At 42.4% G+C, this 25,893-nt stretch overlaps 2 protein-coding genes and 1 pseudogene across 2 annotated transcripts; all 3 read right to left on the bottom strand.

Moving 5' to 3' along the window:
- Positions 1 to 1,105: 1,105 nt before the first annotated feature.
- LOC136524148 (protein Rf1, mitochondrial-like) lies at positions 1,106 to 2,203 on the bottom strand. The gene has a single exon (XM_066517609.1). It carries the CDS (start codon positions 2,201 to 2,203, stop codon positions 1,106 to 1,108), a length of 1,098 nt encoding a protein of 365 aa, XP_066373706.1.
- Positions 2,204 to 3,022: 819 nt separating this feature from the next.
- LOC136522412 (uncharacterized) lies at positions 3,023 to 5,880 on the bottom strand (annotated as a pseudogene).
- Positions 5,881 to 7,272: 1,392 nt separating this feature from the next.
- Positions 7,273 to 23,489, bottom strand: LOC136523154 (transcription initiation factor TFIID subunit 1-like). Its single transcript, XM_066516935.1, has 21 exons — positions 23,025 to 23,489; positions 22,171 to 22,283; positions 21,543 to 21,605; positions 21,418 to 21,460; positions 21,014 to 21,262; positions 20,332 to 20,444; positions 20,068 to 20,236; positions 18,266 to 19,271; positions 17,252 to 17,454; positions 16,824 to 17,061; positions 15,602 to 15,938; positions 14,614 to 14,820; positions 14,410 to 14,502; positions 13,368 to 13,574; positions 12,031 to 12,234; positions 10,505 to 10,988; positions 10,262 to 10,431; positions 10,032 to 10,151; positions 9,486 to 9,539; positions 8,446 to 9,387; positions 7,273 to 7,999 (listed from the first exon to the last, which is right to left on the bottom strand). Exons 1-21 carry the CDS (start codon positions 23,074 to 23,076, stop codon positions 7,652 to 7,654), a joined length of 5,415 nt encoding a protein of 1,804 aa, XP_066373032.1. The 5' UTR covers positions 23,077 to 23,489; the 3' UTR covers positions 7,273 to 7,651.
- Between the last annotated feature and the right edge of the window lie 2,404 nt (positions 23,490 to 25,893).

Genomic DNA, 25,893 nt, shown 5'->3' with positions numbered 1-25,893 from the left:
CCCAACAAGACCTAATGTGATCAACAACTAATTACCCTGTACAAGTTTTCTTTCTGTTGATACCAAATACTGACCCTTATCTCCAAATATTAATTGGGAACAAATAAATATGAAGGTTATCTGTAGTCTCTCTAAAGCATAGAGCACATCAAGTAGCACTCAGCAGTTTTTACGAACAATACATGGTTTTAGGTCAATGAACTGATATTGAATAAAACTAGTGATGTTCCGGATCAGATTACTTGAGTAAAACACCATATGAGACAAAGAGTAAGGTACCTGATTAGTACAAGCAAAAAAATTACTTGTAAGATTCCAGCTAGTGATTTGCAGTTCCCTCTCGATATGTGATGCAGCAGCAAGCTCAATAGCCTCATCAGGAAGCTGATTCATGGCAGAAGCCAGTCCAACAGGCTGAGTACCATGTGTGATTGACAGATACCTTCAAATCTGCACAATGCTTCAATTGTTTTTTCACTATAGCTTCTGTCAGAGGACTTTGTATGGGTAACTCGTCAGCTCGAATCTGAGGAATAACATCAGGCCTCTCTCTAGCATGAAACTCACGATAAACATATGCAAGGCCTCTCTCAAGGCACTGAAAGCTTAAAATTATTTACTGTTAGAAAATAGGGAAAACATTCCTGAATTATAATCTCTCTCCGGCATTTCTTGCAAAATATTATTGAAAGCTAACTAGAGAATTCATGAATCCGAGCTAACAAGGATTGCACACAAGATTATTTAACCTGTTGATAAAAAGAGAACATCTCTCTAGAGACTTTCCTCATTCAAAGCATGCCACACAGCAGGGCCATAAAATTAGAGCACAGGACATAATAGTAAAGGGTGTACCTAGTGCAGAGAGCTCCCGCTTTGTGCGGGGTCTGGGGAAAGGTGTTAGTGACAAGCCTTACCCTCGCCTGTGCAATGCGAGGAGACCGCGACTCGAACCCGGGACCTTCCGGTCACAGGCGGTAAGACTCTACCGCTTGCACCAGGCCCGCCCTTCAGCACAGGACATAATAGTCCCTCCAACAAATTGGCATCTCACGTAAACATGATCAACACAGTTGAAAACTCAATTGCTTTTTTTCGTCAACACTCAACTGTTGGCTTCATTGAGGAAACTATACCTTTCAGGCAGGGACTTTGCATGGTGCTGATATTCACCCCTCGAGAAAAGTGATATAAGCACAGAAGTAGTGGAAGCCTCAAGTGAGAAATTCTTCTCATCAAGTTTGGAGAGGTAAGCCAAAGCCCTGCTTACGTCACCTCTTTGCAATAGCCTCCTAACTAGAGCATTTAACATACGTGGGTCTGGAGCAGTACCACTCTTTTCCATTGTTGAAAACAAACCATCAAACTCCTCTAGCGACCCTTCTTGTATGAGATTTTCTGCAACTAAGCCGTAGGTCACAACATCCGGAACCAAACCATTAGCAGGGATAGCAGCGAACAAATCCATGGCATCTTCCTTTTTGCCAACTTTGAAAAAAGCACCAATCATGATGTTGAAAGTTATAATGTCAAATTGAAGATCCTTAGAACACATGATCTGAAACATTTTGAATGCTTCGTCAACATAATTATTTTTGCAAAGACCATTTAGAATTATGTTGTGTGTGTAAATGTCCCACTCTTTACCACCTTCGAGCATTCGAACCACCTCATTCCACTGTCCTATGGAGAGATATCCATGGATCAGACAGTTATATGTGTCATTGTCTGGCTTAACACCATTATCAATCATCTGCTGAAAGACACCGTTGGCCCTATCAACCATTTGAGCTTTGCACAGGCCATCAATTACTGTATTGTATGTCACGACATTCGGTTGAATCCCCCGATCCATCATTTCAAGAAAAAGGTTGTAAGCTTGGTCCATTTGACCCTCGGCAAAGAAACCGTTGATGACGGTGCTGTATGCCACCACATTTGGTGGGCAGCTTCTACCTTGATCGTTAGCCATCATATGCAGCTGCTCAAGTGCCTCCTCAGCTCTGTTGTCATTGCAGAAACCCTTGAGAAGTATGCTATATGAAACTACATTTGGCGTGCAGCCAAGCTCAGGCATTCGTTGGAGCAGCTCAAGTGCCTCCAAAGCTCTGTTGTCATTGCAGAAACCATTGAGAAGTATGTTATATGAAACTACATCTGGTGTGCAGCCATGCTCAGGCATTCGTTGCAGCAAAACGTCCATGGCCTCGCCCACCCTCTTTGCGTCACAGAGACCATTGAGCAGTTGACTGATGAATATGTCATTCACCCTCCAGCCTGTCTAAAGGATGAGGCCAAAGGTGGTGAAGCCATGATTCAGGTGGCCCATACGGCAGAAGCAACCGATGAGGATGCTGTAGGTGAAACTGTCGGGAGCCACCTTGTGGGAGCAGTCATGTATCATCCGGTTGAAGAGGGAGATGACGAGGTCTGAGCCTGAGGTGGAGGAGCGCCCGCCTGAGGCACGTGAGACAGCAGTGAGGATCTGGTTGAACGCAATGATCGAGGCGGGCCTGACGTGGAGAAGCAATTTGTCGAACAGCTTCAGGGCGTTGCTGAGGCCGAGTCTTCCCGAGCGGGCGCGGCCGGCGATGGCGCGCTCCAGCTCCAAGCACCGGTCGCGTACGGCGCTCACGCGGCGTGACATGCCGACTGTGCGCGGGTGATGGGGCCAGTAGCCCCGCGAGGAGAGGCACGGACGGGCGGCGCGCTGCGTCCGCCTCCGGATCGGAAGCAGAACACACTCGTGAGCTGGGTGGAGCCGCCTGTACCGTGCCCTGGGTTGTGTGGGCGGCGGCGGCGGCGCGCAGCTGGGCGCGCTGGTGGTTGGGCAGGCTGGGCGACGGGCGCAGGTGCTGCTGGGTCGCTCGCCGTTGAGCCTCAACTGCTGCGCCTGGGCGCTACTGAAGCCCCCAACCCCAAGGGCGTGACCGCCTCACCTCTATCTTGACTGTTTTTTCTTTTTTTTTTCTCCCACATCACAATGAAGCCTGATCTTATCAAACACACAGATTGGTGCGGTGCGATCCAAGCGGAAGGTAATTTATTCGCAAAACTACTCATGTACAATTATCACAGTATTTTCCTCAAGAAAAAACAATTATCACAGTACAATCACGCCAATTCAGAAGACGGATTTCCTCTCAGATTTTTCTTTTCTACCGGGCCTGCACCGTCGTCACTGTGCTGCAGAAACCCGCCGGCGTCTGGCTGGTGTTCAAGCTCCTGTTACACTCGCCTGTACGGCCGTCGGGGGCTGTTGAGCAGCACCTTCTCCTCGATGGGGAGCCTGTACGGGGACACCTTGAACCGCTCGCTCTCCCGGCGCCGCCGCCGCTCCCGGGAGTGCACCACCCACGCCGCCGCGGCGAGCATCGCGGCCAACGACGCCGCGAGCAGCGCCTGGTACAGCCGGCGGCTGTCCCGCCGCAGCGGGGGGCAGCCGCGCTGGCTCACCGTCTGGAACGCGCGCCGCACGGTCACGCAGCTCGCGATGTCGGCCAGGGCGGGGGACTGCCCGCGCAGCCCGTCGCTGAGGCCGGCCACGGTGACCATCTGGGAGTACATCGCCGGCGTCAGGCGGCCCACCGTCGAGCACACCTCCTGCCCCGACGACCCCGTCGCGCGGCACACGTAGCGCTGCCACACCTGATGCGAACACGCAATGCAAAAGCGCGTCAGATATGAGGCGACCAACGACGCGCCATGGCGAATTGGCGATAGCGATTCTTTGTCCGTGCCGTACGGCGTGCGTGCGTACCTGTTGCGCGTTGTCGGCGGTGACCTCGCCGGCGGCGCAGGATCGGTCGGAGAGGTCGGCGGCGTTGTAGGGGCTGCAGAGGAGCGGCACGAGAGGCCCGGACTGGTTGTAGTAGAGCGGAGGGCCGACCTGGGCAGGCACGTCGCGGTTGGACACGTTGGAGACCAGCTCGTTGAGCTTGGAGACGAGCTGGAAGTTGACATCCTTGCTCCGGCGCAGGGCCTCCGCCGTCACCGCCGCGTCGGCGCAGGGGAGGATGTCGTCCAGCGCCGTGTGGCTCTGCCCCTGCGGCTGGACCACCCACTCGTCCATGGCCACGCAGGTGTCGCCTATCACGCTGAACACATGGCCAAATTCAAAGGTCGCAGTATGCTATGTTAACTTGTACAGTGCTTAGCATTTGAAATGAGTTTTGAAATTTGGACGAACTGGAACAAAAACATCCAGATTTGTTCAGAAATCGTTCTAAAACCAACCATAACAGGCGGCAACAGCTTACTTGTGCAGGAGAAGGAAAGTGCCGGACAGTATTAGTGTCGCAGTGATTATGATCCATCCAAGAAACACCACTCTGCCAAAATACTGAAACTGAAACTTAACACACCAATATAATCTCTGAAAGAACCTGTTACATCAAGTACTGTCAGAGTTGGATGCGTATGTTCTCTGTATGCTGTGGTAATGTGCTTACATGGACACAAGCGACTTCTTCCCGGTCAACGAGAACACTGCAACAAATTGTTGAGAGAAATTTCGTAAGAATCAGAAAAATAAATGATGTCGTAATTTCAAGCTGGTCAAGTAAATAAGCAGTGTATATATTTTTCTTCTTCTGAAGACTTGGTAAGAGCAATTTATGCTCACCGAAGCCAAGAAGCACGAGGACGAGCATCACGGCCGCGACACCAATCAGGACCTTCCTTCTGCAATCACGTAAAGCAAACAACCGATCAAGATCATCCATGGATGGTACCACGAGTTCATCTCGCCCATCAAGAATCTTGCAAGTCACAGACGACGAATCAGAGTCAGTGGCGACGTTTTCAGTACGTACATGGTGTCCAGCGCTGTCCGGATCCTGCGGGAGTTGCTAGCCGTGCGCGCGGTGAGCTCGTCGGAGGCCGCGTCCACCCGGCGCGCGACGTCGTCGATGCTCCGCGCGACGTCGTCGATGCTCCGCGCGACGTCGGCGGGCAGCGAGGCCACGCCGCCGCCCACCGTCTTCGCCGTCTGCAGGAGGCCCGTGAAGTTGCGCATGGTGGCCGCGGCGCCGTTGGCCTGTCTCACCACGTAGTCCAGCGTCGTCGTCGTGCTGCCGTTGAACTTGCCCTGCCCGTCGTACAGAACCGCGCACCCGATGCTGCGACACGCGTTCAGTTCATGATTGCCGCCGCCGGCTTATCCGCACACAGGTGCAACGATTGGTTGGTTGATCGAGCTGGGAAGATCGGTTGCTTTGCTTACACGGCTGCGGCTGTGAAGACGAGCAGGAGCAGGAGCGAGAGCGCGAACACCCGGCGCGAGTAGGAGTAGCTGCTGCTGCTGCCGCCGCGGCGGCAGCAACAGCTGCAGCAGCAGGCGATGAGCGCCGCCGCCGCGACCGCGACGAACCAGAGCGCGGCGAAAGCGAACACGGGCGCCGCGCTGAAACCTGCCGACTGCATGCAACACCACACGGGTCACGCGGCGGGACGCCATGAATCATCAGCTACGGGCACCATGCTTTGAACTGGCAAGCGGCAGCCGGCAGGCACAAGAAGAAACCAAGAACTCACCGCCAGGTAGTGCCTGTTGTTGATGTTCCAGCCGGCGGTGTAGTACCTGAGCCCGTCGAGGGGGTCCTTCCGCCGCGTCCGCTCCGCCGCCAACAGGGTCGTGTCGTTGGACGCCGCAGCTGCGACGATGGCCGATTCATCTACGTGTCAGCTCACTGATCTTGGTCCGCACAAGAAGTTCTTCATGTGAAGGAAAAAGGCTACCTGATACATGGGCGCAGAGGGTTGCAGAGACGAGGAGGACGACGAGCCAGCTTCTGCCAGACGGTCCCATGGCTGCCCAGCTGCCTACGCAAGCGAAGCTCCGAGGCGACGCTGATCAAATGAACTGCGAAATGTGTACATGACCGAGTATATGCACTCAGCAATCGGCGAACTGGTCGCGCGAAAAAATTTGTAATGTTTTCTTTGTCGTCAGAGAAGTGGATGCATGGGCTTAAGGTGTTAGGTGTGACCGTGTCCTTGTGCGTCTGGGAGATGCATGCAAAATTGCAAACGCTGCTGGGTGCTGGCCGGGTCTTCATCTGTTGCCAAGTAATGCAGAGCTTGTTATATGGCGCTGCGAAAAGCTCTGCTTGTTCGAGTAAATAAATTCAGGTCATTTCGCAGTTTCGTCGCTGCCATTGCAAAACGAAAAAAAAAAGACAGTAGTTTATATATTTATATTTTTATATAATAAATATGTTGAGACCAGATGTTCGTCTCCTGGCTTTCTTTTTTTTTAAAAAAAAAAAGGTGTTCCTTGTCCTGAACAGACGATCCAAGCGCCATCGTACCTATCTATGTTTCTGAAACTTTCCTTAGCCGTGTGGAACTGCTATACCTTAGGTGAGAGCATCTCAAATCGAACCTTCACGAGTTATATAGAGCATGTTTGGATCCGCCCAACTTAAGTTTAGCTAGGTAAAATTTCAAAGTTAAACTTTAGCCAGCTAAAAGTTCTCCCAACTAAATTTTTAGCTCGGGTGTTTGGATCCTACAGCTAATAGACTCAGCTAAACTTTAATTGGGTTTAGCTAGGTTGAAGTAGTTAAACTCACCTAAACTTTAGCTGGTCTTTTAGGTAGGACATTTGGATCCCTAGCAGCTAAATTAGTCAGCTAAAGGTTAGATGGTGGATCCAAACATGGCCTTAAGTTGTCTATACTCTAATAGGTGTATATATCCAAGTTTTTTTTTAAAAAAATAATAGGTGTATAATCCTAGATTTTTTTTTTTTTAAAAAAAAAGCTTATCTCTTTGTGCAATAAGGACACACGGGAGTACGGAAGTACGCGTAGCACATTGTTTAAAACGACGAATAATAGCCCGGTTAGGTTAACATCCATGGGTAACATCCAATGACATCGCCATGAGTACCGCAAGTTAAGCAATGGGTAACATCCATGGGTAACATCCAATGACATCGCCTGAGTCAAGGCCAGTGCACATCATTAAACGTCTCGCAAGTTAAGCAAAATAACTTGTCCGGCATAGATCGTTTTGTTACTAGTATTTACTTTGGGCATCCATGTCAGACGTCCGATTAAAGACGTAACTACATGCCACGATAGATGCCTAGTTGCCAACAGATGCATTATACTATTATATATATTCATATCAGATGGTTCAGACTCAGGGGCCTGAGCTGACCTTCATTTCGGCATGATTGAAATTTGTCCATCAGCTTTGTGGTTCAGGGTTCAAAGCATACACCTCCAGATATAAGAAATAAGGTTGAAATAAGACCTAGAGAAGTTAGAAAGTGTGCACCCAGGCACGTGCTGCAGTCTATTGATTCATGCTGCACTTGAACGCCATTCACATTACATCAAATACTGCAAGACAATCGGACTGATGGACCGATATCATGTATATGGACAGATTACATTCTACATTTTTACAACATGAGGCCATTGGTTACGGCGGACTCTGAGTGACTAACCTAGATCTTTTGTAATTCCACCAACTCCCAACCCAATACCAACAGTAGGTAAAAACAGCTGGATTTGGGATTGCATGTAAATTACTGCTAGGACCCAACAATGTACAACTTTTCCCCTCCTACAGATCAGCAAATACATCATCTATGTTAGGTTATAGCAAGATCCACATGCTAAATCTAATTATTATATTGCTATTCAATAGCATCTTCCGCCTCGGTGAGCAGATCTGCACTTTGGTCAAGCAGGTAGTCGCAGACCTCCATGAGCTCGTCAGCGAGTGGAGGGATGTGAGGATGGCGATCGTCATTGTATAAGTGTGCGTTCCGTTGTATCTGTGCTACATCGTGCCTGAATTCATCCCGGTTTCTGTACACCATCTTTCTCACCTTGTCTCTAATGGTACCAAGATCCATTGGGTGCTGTATGAAGTCAAGGTAATCAGGAGCATCTTTCTTTGTCACTGGTTTTAAAAATAGCAGTGATCCACTCAAACCCCGCAAGTGATCAATTATCTTTTCCAATATGTTGGAGAGCTCAACCTGCATGATGAGGAAGCAATTAATCAAGCCCGAATTCCATTTCTAACAAATCCCTCCATGTGTAATTTACTTTATTCTCTTTTAACAGTTGTACAATATAATAAGCAAACCCTACTGTATCAAATTATCAGTTTGTATAGAAAAAGTTCAGCAAAACAATTATCAAATAGTGGCAAAATACTTAAACAAGTGGGTGGACAGTAACACTAAAACCACAGAAATTTACTGCATTTTAAAATACAAGACATACTAGCTTTTGCCATCTTGTTTCAAAATCCTTTAGTGTGTTTATTTTAATGATATTTTCTCTCTTTTACCATGATTATTGTTATATCACACAGCTATATTCTCTATAGGCAAGAGGCAAGACATTAACACAGGTGATGCTATCGTCATTTTCCAAAGCACTTGCAATAAACATATAGGTGAAAGCTAAGAAAATGCACCTCTCCTCCTCTGCGACGCTTAGCAGATGACGCATATCCAATCACATGAGCCGGACTAGATCTTTTTACTGCTTGATGTCTTTCAGGTACCCTTCTGTCATTTCTGTACGGCCTGTGATCAAGTAAGTCATCATCTTTGAATTCATGTTTTTTCTTTTTCTTTATTTTCTTTTTTGCCTTTAGATGGTCTTCATCCCTCGATGCATATATCGTAGCATCAAAGAGCCTTGGTTGTGGCATTTCTCTTTGCTCCTCAAAATCTCTCCAGGATCTGTCATTTTGCATTGTGGCTTTGCTTCTTTTTCCTTCCAGACCCAGCCTCCTCTCATGTGAGGAATTCATCTGGCTGGGTTCCCCACCAAACCAATGATCATCCTCTCTACTTTTATCCTCAAAACTCGATAATTCTACAATTTTTCTTGTCTTTCTGGTGGGCTCCTGACCACTCCTAGGTTCAACATGTCTTTGCTGGTCTATGCCTTTAGGCTGCTTGATGGTGATCTTTTTGCGAGGTGCATTCTTTTCTTCAGCAGGAGGCCGAAATACAACAGATGGCTTTGGAGTGTCAGGAGGGAAATCATCAGACTTCATCTTATTAGGTATCACTATCTTATTTACCTTTCCAGTAGATCTACTGTCTGTAACATCCACAACACGTTTATCAGAAACGAGTGAAACGGAGAGTGACATGTTCCTCTCCAAGGATTTATCAGGTGCCCCTACTTTGAATTTTACTGGGACAGATTTTGTCTTTTCAATACCTTCTGGCCCTTCAGTTTCAGTAACTTCAGAGGAAACTTTTGGTATCAATCTTTTAGGTATCTTTGCTTGCAAATGGTTTATATCCGTTGGGTTGGACTTAACTGAATTAGCATCCATTTCTGAAATTTCTGGATCCTCCCCATACTTGGGGCACAGTTTGTTAGTCCGCATATGCCCAACCTATACAACAGCAATGAGACAAAAAGACATAATAAGTCATGAAACATAATAATATTTTTCAGAAGGGCGCATGCAAGAAATTGTTTTACTGAGCCTACCTGACCACAGGCTCCACAAACAAGAGTATCCCCCCTTGAACCCTGTTTCTTCTCCTGAAAATATGGAAAAGCATGCCACATAAGACCCACAATAGCAAAAGACCAGATCAGCTTCTATGTGTATCGAGCGTTTGAGAAAGAAAGCTTCTCTATGAATCATCGAACTAACACGTATTCAATTTTAGAATTTTAGAGCATACTTCCAACCTAATACTTTTATAGGCACAATAGCAAACCAATATCCAGTGGCACTGAATGGCAGCAATACCTTAAATTGCCACCATATTACAAATACAAACTTGTGCATTTTGGTATCCAACTTAGATTAACACCCATCAGCTACTTCTGCGTGAAGCCTCATGGAAAGGAAAACACCACAAGTGAAACATAATTGACGTACCGAATATCATTATACCATATGCACTGGTGCAGGTGTCTAATATTAAAATAAGTATAATGGAGAAAAAAGCTGATTCAAGTCGACACACAAAAGTATTCATGTGGATAGAACTACTTCACATATCACAGTCATCTTTCTGGGCTTACCTTAGGTCCATCCTTTCCTAGAACACTTTTCTTTTTAACTAGAAGGATCTCATTTACATCGAGTGCCATCTTTGGTTTTAGTTTTGAGGGCAAACCACCCTCAGCAAAAGAATTTTCAACCTGCATGGAGTAAGATGAATCATCATTACAGATTGTTTCAGCCAGAATAACAATAAATCAAGAGGACAGGACAATGAAGACCAAGTCCAGAACCTCAGATAGACTAATACCTCTTTTCCTTCTCTTGGTGTGCTCTCCTTTGGGGTTAATGCACCAGCATAACCAGATGATTTGATCATTTGCCCAGTCTTACTCTGCTTCATTTTATTGGCACCTATAGAGGTGCCACAATTTGTCAATTCCGCAGGCTGCTTTTTCCTCTTGACATCATTACCATCGTCTGCATCGTAAGAGGCCATAAATCATATGCACCAGCGGTCGGTTTTGCAAAGAACATAGAAGAAAATAACTACCTTCAAGTAGTTTCTTTGCCAGAGAGACTTCTGTTTCATCATCTTCAATTTCCTCGTTAATTTGGGCATGCGAAGAGCACCTTCTCATTTTAAGTCCTCTCATTCCATCTGCTTTGTCAATTCTCAAGTCTGCTGTACTAGTATCCTCATCATCAAATTCTTCTGCGTCTAGCAAGTTCTCAAGATCCCCAGCAAATGAGTCTAGATCACTGTTAGCTTCTGTGTCACTGCCATTGTCATCACCATCTATAGCTGAAAGTGACTGAACTTGTCTGTCCCAAATTTCCTGACATTTCTCCCTAGTTTGCTGCTGAAGTTGCAGAAAAGACATCCTTTGTCCACGTGCAAACTTACTAACAGGAATTTCGTCAATAGTAATTCCCGATGCAGCTTGTTCACTTGAAAGCTTCCTCACCATAGCAATCCGATGCCACCTTGTTAATTTATCAATTTGCTCTTCAGGTACGCCGAATTTCAGCAGCAACTATATATAGCAGTCCATCAATTATTTAGTGAACAAAGTATAAAGGTGGAATAAATGAAGGACATGCAACACATGCCAAGCTTTGGAGGTGGTCACTATGGATTTCCTTTTCACCAAGAATGGGTGCAGATTTTAGCAATATGCTTTGTGATCAATGATAAATGATACACCATATATTCTATTATAGTTGCTTCCTTCAAATTCTCAGCTGTGAGCTGATATGATGCATCAATGAACCAGGCTGTATGCAAACTATGCAATGGCTGGAATAAGTTTATGTTTCCTAAAAAGATTCACAATTTTCATTCTCAAAAGTATTACACATACACTAAGCTCAGCCTAGCTCGGTTGAGGGTGTGAATGTCACCTAGTTCCAAGTCCTCATCGAGGTGCATTTGAGTGCCTACTTTCTTGTTAACATAAAGCCACCTAGTTCCTCCTAGGTTGGTCCAGTTTTTTTAATCAATCATACACTATAATTTTTCAAAACACAAATGGCAGGAGCTTTGCCCTTCAATTAAGCTAGGAAAACAAGACACTCATACACTATAATGCAATAATGAAAGAGACCATAGATGTCTGCTTCAACAGAGTGAAAGTCAGCATGCCAAAATGCCACTGAGTACGTATGGGAGTAGGTCCCACCTGTTATTGTATAAGTCAACACTGCAATGGCAAAATGAGAATTGTTTTCATTATATGGAGGCAAGTGTTTCTTGTTTAGAGGACCCACATGTGGCTTGCATAATATAATGATCCCCTAAATAAGAATGCCAAAGACCATCAAATATTAATACACACTCTATATGTTCATATATACTGAAGCATGTTCAATGATATTAGGGCTTTTTCGTAGCCTCCCAGGCAAGATTCCCGCCAGGCATCGATCCTAGCCCCAGGCCTCTGAAATCAGACGCCAGGGGGCAACGCCCAAGCCAGGCAGGCAGTCTTGCCTGGGAAACACACCCTTAGGCATGCCAATATCTCCAAAGCCAGGCAATGTCTCCTATGTTTATTATTACAGAAATTAGTACAATGGTACCTCACGGGCTGCATCCATGCTCAACCTGCGGAGATCAGCATCAGTCCCAGTTACAGTGGTACCCTTTGCAGCAGCTGACTTCTTCTTGAGCACTGAATTGGAGGCAGGTGCTTTTGGTGCTACTCGCACATAGCTGAATCCTAACCCACGACCAGATGGATCTCCAACACCAGTGATTTCTAATCTTTCTATATTTTCTCTGTCCTGCACGCACCAAAGGAAATTTGATTAAAATCAGGAAAATGTATACCAAGAAACTAGGGAGCAAGGAAAATTAGCATCATATATCTTTACATTTCGCATTTAGAAAAAACGCACAGATAGACATGCATTCGAACATACATAACCCAACCAAACTAGGACTGCCATCCTTTAACTTTGCCAGGATAGGAACGCTACCAATATATCTGTTTAAACTGATTATTCTACTTCCTTGATTCTCTTCTCTCCTCCATTTAGTGTCACGTTTCTCCCACTTTTAACACACCTCACCTGAATCAATCTTAATTCTCTAACATCCCATCTATCTTGCTGGGTACTAGGCACACCCACTTTCTGATATACAGGACAATGGAGGTCCAAAAGCAGCTGGTTATATGGTTTGTTTGTTGATTGGAGAGCATATATCCTACCAGTGGCAGACTCGCAGTTATACACCCAAACATATATATTGTAGTTTAATAAAATCACCAAACTTCAAAACCTTTTTTGAAAAAAGACACCAAGAAAACTGAATCTGGCTCACTACAGGACACAAATTTATTCAACCTTTAAGCAGATGGAATCGCTATGGCTTCTCCAGAGCATAATTTATAATTCTGATAATGCTAGATCTCTATTGCTTCTCCAGTAGCTCAGCCCAAATGGAATAAAAAATACCCATCCCATGAAGACTTATTTATCCCAGTGGGCTGAGGGGAATCGCCATGGATTCGGCTGGGTTTTCTGGACCATGTCACATCCAAAGATCAACCGGTCGAGGGGGGATAGTCCATGTAAATCAACTATCATAGGAAATGGACTGGGCTCCCAGCATTCCTGCTCTCATTCCCTGTACACCCAACAAGACCTAATGTGATCAACAACTAATTACCCTGTACAAGTTTTCTTTCTGTTGATACCAAATACTGACCCTTATCTCCAAATATTAATTGGGAACAAATAAATATGAAGGTTATCTGTAGTCTCTCTAAAGCATAGAGCACATCAAGTAGCACTCAGCAGTTTTTACGAACAATACATGGTTTTAGGTCAATGAACTGATATTGAATAAAACTAGTGATGTTCTGGATCAGATTACTTGAGTAAAACACCATATGAGACAAAGAGTAAGGTACCTGATTAGTACAAGCAACAAAATTACTTGTAAGATTCCAGCTAGTGATTTGCAGTTCCCTCTCGATATGTGATGCAGCAGCAAGCTCAATAGCCTCATCAGGAAGCCGATTCATAGCAGAAGCCAGTCCAACAGGCTGAGTAAGCTTCAGAATTCCTAAGCGCTTGAGACGATAAAGACCAGCTTGCATACTCTCATAACAGCAAACCTGGATAATGATGTTTTAGTTGAGTCATCGTGATATTTCGGATTGAAAAGAGAACTGTAATTAGACACCAAGGCAACAAGGTAAGGCAACCTTCAAAGAATAAATATCCTCATTATTTAGGTATTTTTGCTTTCAATAGAACTTTCTATATGAAAAATATTCGCAGTCAACTTACTCTGATGACCCAATTTTTAAAAACATTTCACCTATATATTTGGAAATGTGGGTATGGCTTAATAACCAGTGCTTGTGGTCCATATATAGCCAGCACAATGTGATAAGCACTCACATTTCCACGAGAATTTCCGTGCAAAATAAAGCATTTCTTCGAAAGATAAGCTTGCTATCCAGTTCTGTTGTTGTATTGGCGATTGGCAAAAGACTTGGCCGGTTTTTAGTGAAAGGAGCATTGAAAAGGTTTGGAGCGACAGCATGCAAGACCTTTGAAGCCTGATAGTTGTTGTCCAAGTTGGTGCCATTTTGCCTTGGTAGATGTTTGGTTATTAGTTGTGATAGTTGTTTAGTCGGTTTAGCTGGAGTGTGAGTTGTTTAGTGGTTTGGCCGTTTCTTTCTAGTTGGCTCATTGTTTGTTTTTCTGAGCAGCTAGTGGTGTTGAGTTTGTCCATGGAGAACTTTTGTTGTTTTAGTAGTTGTGTTTGGGGGAGGTGTTGTTGGGTTTTCGGGCCCGGTTTCCCTAAAAAAACTGGGCCAATACTTGTTTCTTTTTCTTCTAATAAAATTTGCGGCAAAGCTTTTGCCATCCTTTCGTGGAAAAAAATTGTTATCAAGAAACAACTGATTGGCACAAGGGCAACAATAATTTGCAGAAACTCACACTTTCTGGCGTCAATAATCTCCTCAGTTCTTCCTCTGATGGAACCCGGAAATCAGGTCTCTGTGTCCAGAAAAAATGCCCCTTTGGTCCTTTCTGTAAGGAAGTGCAGGAGAGCATTAAATATGGTTGAAAAAGAGTCCAGAATTAAAATATAAAAATGTACAGATAAAGAAACTATGAATAACATGTGTGATAGACAGATACCTTCAAATCTGCACAATGCTTCAATCGTTTTTTCACTATAGCTTCTGTCAGAGGACTTTGTATGGGTAACTCGTCAGCTCGAATCTGAGGAATACCATCAGGCCTCTCTCTAGCACGAAACTCACGATAAACATATGCAAGAACTCGGTTCAGAAGATAATTCTGCACGTTCTTAGTCCCTGGTGAAAAGACTTCCATATGAGGTTCCTGCAGGAAACCATGACTATTAAGTTATGGATGAAATTGTTAAAGTTCCAAGACAGAACAGCTCCTAAACACTTTATGATTTATTTTAAATGTACTGTTCTAACAACAGCAGAAATTGAATGGAAACAAGAACTCGAGGAGTATTCTTGACACAAAAAACAAAGAACTCAAGGAGTGTTACATTTGTTTGACAAAATAAGTGAATACGGAACATAATTTCTTCAGACTTTTACGCAGAAATCAATAACCATATACCAGTCATATTTGTAACGTTCATGTTCAGATGTTCTCATGTATTTCTGTTCTCACCTGCTGACAACAAACTGCCACCGTGTAGAGTCATTCAACAAGTGCAATGCCATGCTAAAACTGCGCCAAAGAAGCTTCTAAAACATGCAACACACTACATTACTGAACTTCATAGCAGATCCCTATCAATAAAACAAATTGAATTTCCCTGCTAAGCATAAATGAAAAACATGATGGACGAGAGCTATCTCTACCACTGTAACAAAGGAATATCCAATGTTTCAGCTATGTTCACTAAAGCGGTAAAGCCTAAAGGTCCCACACAGAAAAAGCACAAGCTAAACCTAAGAGGAAACAATGAATATTTCGGAACATGGTCTGCAGTGTAAAGCTTGGAATTGCACCACAGCAGAGAATTCAGTGAGGGAATCCTGTACTTGACAATATAAGGAGAAACTTCAGATACGAAAGGGTTGGAAACATTGCACATCCTACTTATACAGAACATAGTATTTCAGGCACCAGAGCTTACTTGTTGGCCAACAGCATATAGCTTGTCAATGCGACGGAGGGAAAGCGCCCCTTTGGCTGAACGAACTAATAAGTAATCAGTTGGTGCAACCTTATGAGGAAATACAGGTGATCTGTACATGTTTGTTTCAAGACAAGATTGGTGGGACCCAGAATGTATATCTCCTAGAAAAGGCGATTTGTCAGAAGGATCAATTGCAAGCACTGTGCCCAGTCCATCACTGTTGTTTCGCAGTGATGCAGCTGTCTGATCAGTAGGGGAAGTTTTCTGGTAATATGTACAGAGACGGGCTCCCATTCCTGCATTCGAGAGAAGCAAAGGTCTCTCTTCACAATATCTGCACTCAAGGCAATAAATGACAGATGAATTACTATAGTGGGGAAAAAACATAATCAGAATTTGCCAATGTGCATAACTAACACAGTCTTGCACATATAAACATAATGATAAGCACTTGGCCAAAATATAGAGGTAAAAGAATAAAAAAATTCATTGTAAAGTATCAGAGCTCTCTATTCACAGTATCTGCATTCATGTGTCACTAACACACGTGCTACCATGATAGGAAGTCCATAATATCGACAAGCAAATCACAAGCACAAATACCTACCCAACAAGCAACCTCACACATACTCCCTCCATTAGTGTAAGGTACATCATCTAAAAATTCAAACACTGTAATTCCTCCATCCAGAAATATAAGCCATATTTTGACTGTCTAGGTTCGAGTTTAATCGATAAATTAATATAAGAATCTACGAGGTATGTGATCAAATCATAGAACATTGGTATCATTGCATTCGTATTCAAAGGTACATAGAATTGTGATTTTGTAACTATTAATAAAATATTATAAGAGAAATCTCTGGCCAAAGTTCGTAACACTATAAATAAAGCTATGTGATGGAGGAAGTAACTTCTAGATAATAATTCGGTCGACTATATATGAGTTCAATGAGATACAAAACTGGTAGAAAAATATCCCAATTTCAATGTGCATTCTTACGGTTACAATTTTGTAGCTCATAACAACATAATTCAAGAGATATCTATGATCAAATTTTAACTTAACAGACCATGCCACATCAAAAGTTGTGCAATACCACTTGGTTGAACTAGCAACTAACATTCAAAAAATCAACGCCTATACAAAGTCACATACGTTAAGGTTCATTGAAATTAATACTTCAAGAAATAATAAGGGGGAATAAATTGTACTTACTCCATTAAAAAAACATGTCCATCCTTGATAGACAAGTCAGTTTTTTTCCTGAAAGCCCCAGGAGGGCGTAGAGGCTTGTCCTCACCAGGTAATTTCTGTGCTTTTGGCCATAGATACACTTCAGTGCGAACAACATGCACAATGGAGTTTGGTCGCACATTTTGCATTGCTAACGAGATGTCATCCTGAAGCTCTTTCCCAGAACAGAACAATTTGATCTTCTCGGAAGGCTTCAATTCTGCAAAAAGCCAAGGCAGTGAGAAAACTAATTAAACTGGAGGAAATGACCATTTGTCTTTCCTTTTGGGGGCTTAAATTACACAGTACATGTATTAGCAACCAACTGCTCAACAAAAAGCATAAGCATAACAAAAAAATTCCAAATAAAGAAAAATCAAAACAAATGGGGGTAGTAAACGGATACCAACCGAACTTCTTTGATGCTTTTAATTTGACAGAGACCGGAGTGTCCTCAGCATTTACCAAAATCTTGACTCCTTTTCCTCCCAATGACATAAGTAAAACAGCCATCCTCCCATGGCTACAAGCAGTTCCTTGTAACTGAGAGGCAATTTTATTTTCATGTGGGTACCACTTAGCTCTTGGCCTATGAAAGTTTGCAATTTCCTTACTGCACAAAGTTGACAATCAGAGAAGTTACTGTTTATTAGAGATGATTTGGCCAAAAATCAATAAACACTATAGTGCAGTTCCATGTGCAAAGAAAAAATAAAGATGCAGTGGGTGACATAAGCATGACAACGAAATGTGACTTGAAAAACAACCTATGATCACACTTCCGTCAAGCAGTAGATTTAGCTTCCACTTAACCAAATATGACTTGAAAAACAACCTATAATCACACTTTCAAGTTCTGAAAGTTTTCTTTTATAGGTTAAGAGGAAACATCAGGTGCACAAAGAGTCTTTGAACACACACAAACTAAATCTTTTGCCTTGGTGGGAGGTGGGAGCTTCTTCATATTTCTTAAGACTGAGGATTCAGACAGATAGAAAGCTGAGGGATGGCGAAATTTCCACCTCCGAGCACAAGAACGAGTTGGTGCATATGTTTCCAATACATACTCTCATGCATCTGATACTTTATCTTTATCTTGAACAGGGGCATAACTATCTCCATCAAAGAGCCATGCAGACTAAAGAATATTCATAGTTACAGAAATATTTCCTCGGAACAAAAAACCACTGCTACTCTTGATTAGATATAGATAAAGGCTCAAAATGAAATAAATATTCAGTTAAAAGGAATATGTTACTAAAAAAATATTATTCACTCTTGCATTTCTAGTCACGTCAATGAAGTAACAATGTAACAGTTGAAAGCATGACAAATTCATTTGAGTCGCTTGTAAGACAATAGAAGATGAGAAATCATGGATGCACATAATCAGAATTTGGCAGGAAGGGATGGAGGCCTCATACTTGCTCAATACTGGCTTCATGGTTTGCAGCTTATGAGCTGGAGCAGAATGCACCACCTTTATGCCCATTAAAGCACGTTTTTTAGTATGAGATTTAGCTTGCTGTGGAGTCTTCCTATTTGAATAAAACTTGTCGTTGGAGATGTTGAATCTGCCACTCAATGTCTTTGCTTGATTGTCAAAATTATCAACTGTTGGTGTTGAAGTCTTGGTTGACTGACTAACAATCATAGCACGAGCATGAGACCTGAGGTGATCCACATTCTTTTCATCTAGGATCTCAAAAAGCATATGATCATCTTTGAGGTCAAAGATCAGTTTAGGCTTTGGGGTAACCTCAGTAGGATCCCAAATTATGTTGTCCAACCATGATCCTTCTAATAATTCCCTGTTCAGTAAACTAAGGTTATTTAAACGCATCGTGGTGTCAATTTTAACTGTATCATCTAAGTTATTTGGCGTTATGTGATCTAAGTTATCTTCATTTGCCAGTGGAGGGTAACTTTTCCCAGGGGAACAGTAGTTATCTGGAGCAGGCGTTTCTGTACAACCAAAAGTCTCTTCAATTACTGGGGAACCATTGCTTTTACTCTGTACATCCCAACACCTGGAGACCTGGCCATAATCCTTACCCTGGTCTTCACCATGAGTGTCCACACTCTCTTCAGATTCACAGATTTTTGCATAAGGCTGCTGATCAGTTGCTGGTGAATTGTTCCAAATGATATCATTTTCCCAATCATCATGCTCAAGTGGATAAAAATCAGGACAAATTGGAGATCGCTGGACAGTACGAATATCCTTATGTGCATCTTTCATTGGTTGTTCTGAAAGACATGAATCCTTTAGCCTTAAAGTGACATCAGAAATAGACTCATCACTGTCACTCTCAACAAAATCTTCATTCATCTGGATGTGCTTCAAAGTTGAGAAATTTTGGATAGTGCTCCGGAGAATTAGTTCCTCATCTTCTTCAACATTGTCAGCAACATTTGTGATCTGAAGCTCTGGAAGTAATTACAACAAAACAAATATGATATTAGATGTATTCAAATGTTTTGACCCGGAGTAACTGCGATAACAAGCTATTGACTTGCGGCACATAGGAGCAACAAAGCCTTGTGGTAGTTTGATGTTAGGAAAATGTACATATGTACATTCATATAGCAGTAAAAAAAGATCAAATACATTCCTTTGTGGAAATCAGCAGAAAATAAAGCAATTGTCAACAATGGTTATGCTGCAAAAGGATCAATAAATCAAACTAGAAGTCATACAGATGCAGATTAGGTTCACATATTAATAATTTTTCTTAACACCAATCAATTAGAAGACCTGAAAGAAATAAGGCAACAATCTGCTTGCCTTTCCATATAGTTGGCCCTTTTGATAGGCTATATCTTTTTTACAGTTATCGGAACGATGAGGCGAATTAGACCTCACGTGCAGCATTTGTATTTGGCCTAGTTTCAAAACACTGTAATAATAACTAGGCCTAATCAGAAGAGGCAGGAGCCAATTTGTATAGAACTACTGTTTCATCAAATCAGATACTTGCCCTCAGACAGAATGAACACACTGGAAATCAGATTTTTGGAAATGATAAGTATAAACTGTTGACATAGACAGTGGCAGTTAAATTTCTTCATCTCAAATTGAACACATGAGCAGTAAGGATAACTATGTTCCCAGTAACCATTGCTTTCAGGTAACACCCTCCAGCTACCAACTATCTATCAAGATCTTGCATACATGGGGGAGGGTGGTGCTTCTTGGATCTTTTTGTTGCAACATGAAGAATACCTTTATTCACTGGACGTTTGTGGTGATCTGTTTTCACTTTTCTTACAGGCTCTTGGATACCAAAAATTTCAGAGAACCTCAGGATCGCGTTCCCATCCTCTATGCATAAAACAGGGAGGGAAGTCGCACTTTCAGGCTCAAGATGACCTTCCCCAGTGCCCTTTTCATTCTGTTTAATTAGAGATGAATAAGAAAAGTGCTATAATTATATAAATATGATACAGGACAATGCAATGTTAATTTCTAGGTTCAGGCTTCACATACCTCCAAATCTTCATATTCGAAGTCCATGCCTTCTTCTGGATGTGATAACAAGCCAATCTTTTCCATGGCAAGGTTATCGCTTGAGGTTGCCATATCTGCCTGCTCGATAGAAACTATATCCAAAAAGATTACGAGAAATGAGAATCAAGTCAGTTAGCTATAACAAATATTAATAGATAAAAAGATTGAAATTCAATGTGTTAGTGCTGACAGATGAATGCTCTAGTTGTTTCAAGAAAAACAAATGCTCTATTTATTTTATAACATGTACTCGGCAATTAAAATCAAGTGTGCTTGAACAAAACGGTTGCATAACATTTTCACAAGTTTTCATCTTCAATAATTAAAAGTGAAGTTTATGCCAAACTAGAATCAATGGTCACAAAAGAAAAAAGGTGAAAAAGGATGGTCAAGTCTTCAGTTCAGGTTTATTAGAGTCAGACTGGAACAGACTTGATCGCTACCACCAACGCTTGCCCAAGCCAGAAGGGGGAAGTTGGACATGCAAATATGAAGACAAAAAGTTGCAGACCAAAAAGGAGATGCCAAGCTACAAATGTTTAATCACTAGATGGATGGAACAAATAACAGGGGTAGCATGGGAACAAGAAAGTAGTAAGAAATGGAATGAACACTAACATAAATGGAACTTGAAAACATTAGGCACGTTATCCAGTATCACCTGAAGATAAATTTTGGGCAGCACTATCACGAGGAGGTTCATTATCATTGGGTGGTTCTTCTTCCTCATCGTAATTCTCATCGTCAAACACTGAAACTGTACTATTCACCGCATACACTGTAGATGAAGAGAAGTAATCCTTTTTTGACAACACATTGTCTTCCTCTGTAGTTGCTTCAACTTCAGGTCCATCATATTCTTCATCAATATCTTCATAATCAACAGCATCTTCTGCCTTCTCATCATAGTCTACATAACAGCAAAAAGATGTGTTATCAATTATGTGCATAGTTTGACACGGAAAAGAAGAATAAGGCCTTCCTAAGCGATGGCAAAGTTGGCTTGATGAATGAGTCTCAAAACTGTAGGCGCAGCTTATATGGAAACAGTAATATGTCACTAACCTTGTTCAGAAGGATCAGTTGGTGCTGGAGAAGACTTGATTAGCTAATTAGCAAACAACATAGTATTAACTTGTTTGGTAATGAAATAGGTAAGTAAAATTAACTATATGCATAAGATAACATACATCAATGTCTTTGAGAGATGGACCAAGCTTATCTGCCAGTGCAAAAAGGTGTTCCTTCGCATCCTGAATTAAGCAAAATAAAAATAATAAAGAAATGCAACATCCAAATTACATTATAAACATAACTAAATAGTGACTTGGTTTCCTGCAGAGACTCAATGGGAAAACAATAAAACAAAAGTACCCTAAGGCTGCGCAACTAACCTTTGTTCTGGCTAAAATTTAGTGAGCTCAAGACTATTCAGAAAATATCCAACTTACGAGAAAATTACAATGCATGGACTGAGAATAGTTTGGTTCATAGCATTGATTTTCCCTATCTCATCATTTTCAGAACTCAAATCAAATCAATTTAATCAGTAGAATATGGTTCTTTTAGTAATGCTGGTTCCTATAAAGCAACTGAGCACCCTAAAGTATAAGTTATACGGATCAAAATGTTAAGAAAAAGAGCACAAACAAAGAAGTTAATCTGTATCAAATCATGACCAATTGAGAATGCACTAAGATCAAAAACAGATAGAGATGCATGTCATCTGCTAGAGGCAGACACGTGAAATAAAATAATCAAAACAACAAAAAACAGGACATTTGCATGCCAACAAAATCAGATATTAGAAGTCTGTACCTCATCAAGATAGTCAGCATCTAAGTCACCAGAATCATCTACATTGCCGAACATAAACCCCAAGAAGTGATTTCCTCCACCAGGCTCCTCATAATCCTCGTCGTCATCGTCATCTGTAAGGATGACAACAGTAATCACTAATAAATAAGATGGGGTTATTCAAACAAACTCATTGCTAGTTTCAACCAACATTTCATCAATTGTACTTAGCTTCAAATAAATCCAGTTTTGGAGCAACCTCAGGAAATTGTTAGGAAAACTAAGAATCTGAGGACTAATGATGACACGATGCATTCCCAAACAGAGGGTTACATGTTTTCAGTATTTTAAAGATGCAGCATCGGAGAATCTTAATGCTAGTTTCAACCAACATTTCATCAAATTAAGTTTCAAGACATCACATAAAATACAGAAGATCATCATGGAACAGTTAACCCTACAGAGGATCATCTTCATACTCATAACATCATTTTGCAGTTTTATGATTCTCACAGCCGACTCTAAAGACTGCAACTTCACAATTACAAGCCCATAACAGATCAGCATGCCAACCACCTCATCTTACATGGGTGCATGTAGCTCCCGCAACTAAAATCTTCTCCACACACACAAAAAAGAACATCGAATTCTATATAGCACCAGACAGCATGTCATCGGCTTATCAAATCCCATTGTAAATAGGCACCACAATCAGTTGCACAAAGCCCAGCAAATACACTAGTTAACATAGCACACCCAACACATCAGAACCCAGCTATTTGACAACCCTAGGGGCCGCCCATCGGCTCTTGCACCAACACCAAACCAAAAGCATAACGTGGCTGTGATGAAGTCCTGGGTATCGTCGAGCTCACCTGTGGCACTGTTGGTCGGGTTCTCCTCTTCGTGGAGCTCGCCGTCGCTCATGGCTGCGGCTGTCGCTGTCCTCTACCGCCTCCCCGGGCCGCGACGGCACCAGTAGCTACAAACCCTAGGCCGCCGCACCCTCAGGCCCCTGATCGGCGCCGTACCTCGCAAAATCTAGAATCGCAGGGCCGGATTGGATCGAGTGAATAAAAAATCTCAAGGTGTAGCGTAAAGGGCGAGGCCGAGCCAGAGGCGGGGGAGACCGGGCGATTTCCGCCAGGTCTCCGCAGGATTTTCGGCACGTAGGGAACTGTGTGAGCGGACTGATTGATCTTCAAGCGCAAGATCAGCGGTGTAGCGGGGGCGTCCTGCTTCGTTTCTGGCGACGATGAGAGAAGCGGCGCGGCGATGGCGGTGGCGGTGGCGGTGGCGGACGGGCGGGTCGTGGGGCGCTAGATGGGGAGCAAAGCGGAGGGCAGGGAGGGGCTGGGGCGCCGACTGCGGCGGCGGCGCGTGCCGGCCTGCCGGGCGCCGAGAGGCGGGCCAGGCCGGGCCGGAAAAGAATATGCGGCCCATAATGGGACCTAATATGAACGAGCACGAGCAATCGGGTCGACTAACCCTGTCAAATCAGGCGCGACGGCAGCCCATGAGCGTATAATTGGGCCCTCAACTATTTTGCAAGTCCGATTTATCTCCCTTAATTGTAAAACCAGATTTTTAATCTTCAACTTTTAAAAATCGTTCGATTTACCTGTTTATTAGGCCCTATTCGTTTTCTGTCCAAACCATGAAGATTGGGAGGGATAATCCCCATGGTTTAGCGATGAAACGAACAAGGTCTTAAGTGGTTTTCAAAGCGATTTTAGCTGATGAGATTTTGAAAGCAGTTTTAGATGACGTAGTGTCACATAGGCGCCACGACAGCCACAAGAGAGATAAATTGGACTTTCATGATACTTTAGAAAAATCAATTAATCTTTATCAAAATAGTTAAAGAAAAATTCTTCAAAATATGCATGGAAAAATACTAAATCTGATTAACCTTAGAAAAATCATAGACAAATTATTTTAACTTTAAAAATATATTCTAAAAGCATGCTCTATAATTTTATATGTTCTCCTAAAATCTAAAACTAGGTCAAATATGAAATAGAGGATGCGGGCCAAGACAAACTCTTGGAGACTGAAGCGTGAATCACCGTGCAACCTGATGTGCAAACTACAAAAAGCATTTCCTCAACAACAATGTATTGCTTAACCAACAAGACATGCACCATAACCAAATAAAAATATAATACATGTTCTAATACCACATTAACAATGTGTATCATGTGGTTTAAATTTGTAGCAACACTTTCTTCTCCGAGGAATATCACGACAATGATGTGTGCCGATTCACTGGACCATTAGTGGGCAGCCGATGTGCGGCTTCTTAGACTCCCAAATAGACGTCTACGACTTGGACAACATCAGGATGGACATGATCGCTTCCTTGTTCGTCGTCATCGTCGTAGGTCTGTGGAGACATAGGGAGCACATGCTCGAGCAGGAAGGCAGATTGGACAATCTCATGATGTGTGTTTCCTAAAATCATGCTCTATATTATTGTTCCTAGTTTAAAAAACATAAAGCGTGATTTTAGAAAAATATATAAAATTAGACTCATATTTTTCTAAGTTAAAACAAATTTTCTATGATTTTTTTCTATGGCCAAATTAGTTTTTTAGTATTTTTAAATGCATATTTGTTATAGAAATTTTAGATAATTTTTGAAAAAATATTTCTATGTTCTTTTGTTAAATTCTAATTGGCATCCCTAAACTATCGTGAAAATTCGATTTACCTCCCTCATGACTGAGGTGGCATCACAGGTCAGCCAAGATTGCTTTCAAAACCACTTAGGTAAGTCTGTTCTGCGATTAAAGGAGGCAAATTAGACTTACACAATAATTGAGGAAGGTCAAATGGACTTTATTCATGCATTAGATAAAAATTAGCTCTTGTACATTAACAAGAGGGCTATTAGGTGAGCTAACTTTTTAGCCAAGTCTTCAACTAGTTGTTAACAACTAGCTAGTCAGCCATAGCTAATTTGAGATAATTTTACCCTAACTAATAACTAGCCATATGTATCCAAACATGCCCTATATAGGCAGCCAAATAGTCATGGCCGATAAGTCTGACAATTCCATATATACAAGTTTGTTGTAATTCTGTGACAAGGTTCTCTAAAATTCACCCTGTGCAAAAAAAAACAAGAGGAACGATTAGGAGGTGTTCGGTTTATGGAATGAAATGGTCCATCAATATCTCACTCTCTAGTTTTTTTGTTTGGTTTAGAATAAAGTTGATCCATCACCATCTCATTTCTCGTAAGCTCATAATTAGCACTAGTATGATAAATGAGGTTGAAAGTGTATTTGCCCCCTATGTGGGTTTTGGTGTATTGATGACATCCAAATTAGGGGCTAATATAATCTTAATGAGATATATTGTAGCTATTAGTCCCATAAAAGATTCAAAGAGTTGATAAAGATGAAATGGTATCCCTCAATTCTTGAAGTTATAAAGGCGGACAAACTCAAAACGCTCTCCAAAGGTTTTATTTTTGTTTTTGAGTTTAGGATCCGTCGCACTATAAAGAGGGAAGCAAACTTAGTTGGTCTGAGGAAGATAGAGTGCTCAAGCATAAAAATAAAATCAAAAGAGAGACACTCTAGCACTCCATGAGCACGTAGATTATTTTTCTGTGACTATTGGTGTCGAAAGTCCCGACGTAAGCCGAAACTCCTGACCGTCGGAAGTCACGACTCATGCCGAAAGTTCTGACTCCTAGTCACTTGACCTGCACGGTGACTGTGGACGTCGGAAGTC

Source organism: Miscanthus floridulus, chromosome 18 (genome assembly GCF_019320115.1).
Source record: "Miscanthus floridulus cultivar M001 chromosome 18, ASM1932011v1, whole genome shotgun sequence".
In the NCBI taxonomy this organism is placed as follows: domain Eukaryota; kingdom Viridiplantae; phylum Streptophyta; class Magnoliopsida; order Poales; family Poaceae; genus Miscanthus; species Miscanthus floridulus.
The sequence above is the reverse complement of the archived record's forward strand: the minus strand, read 5'-3'. Positions and strand labels throughout refer to the sequence as shown.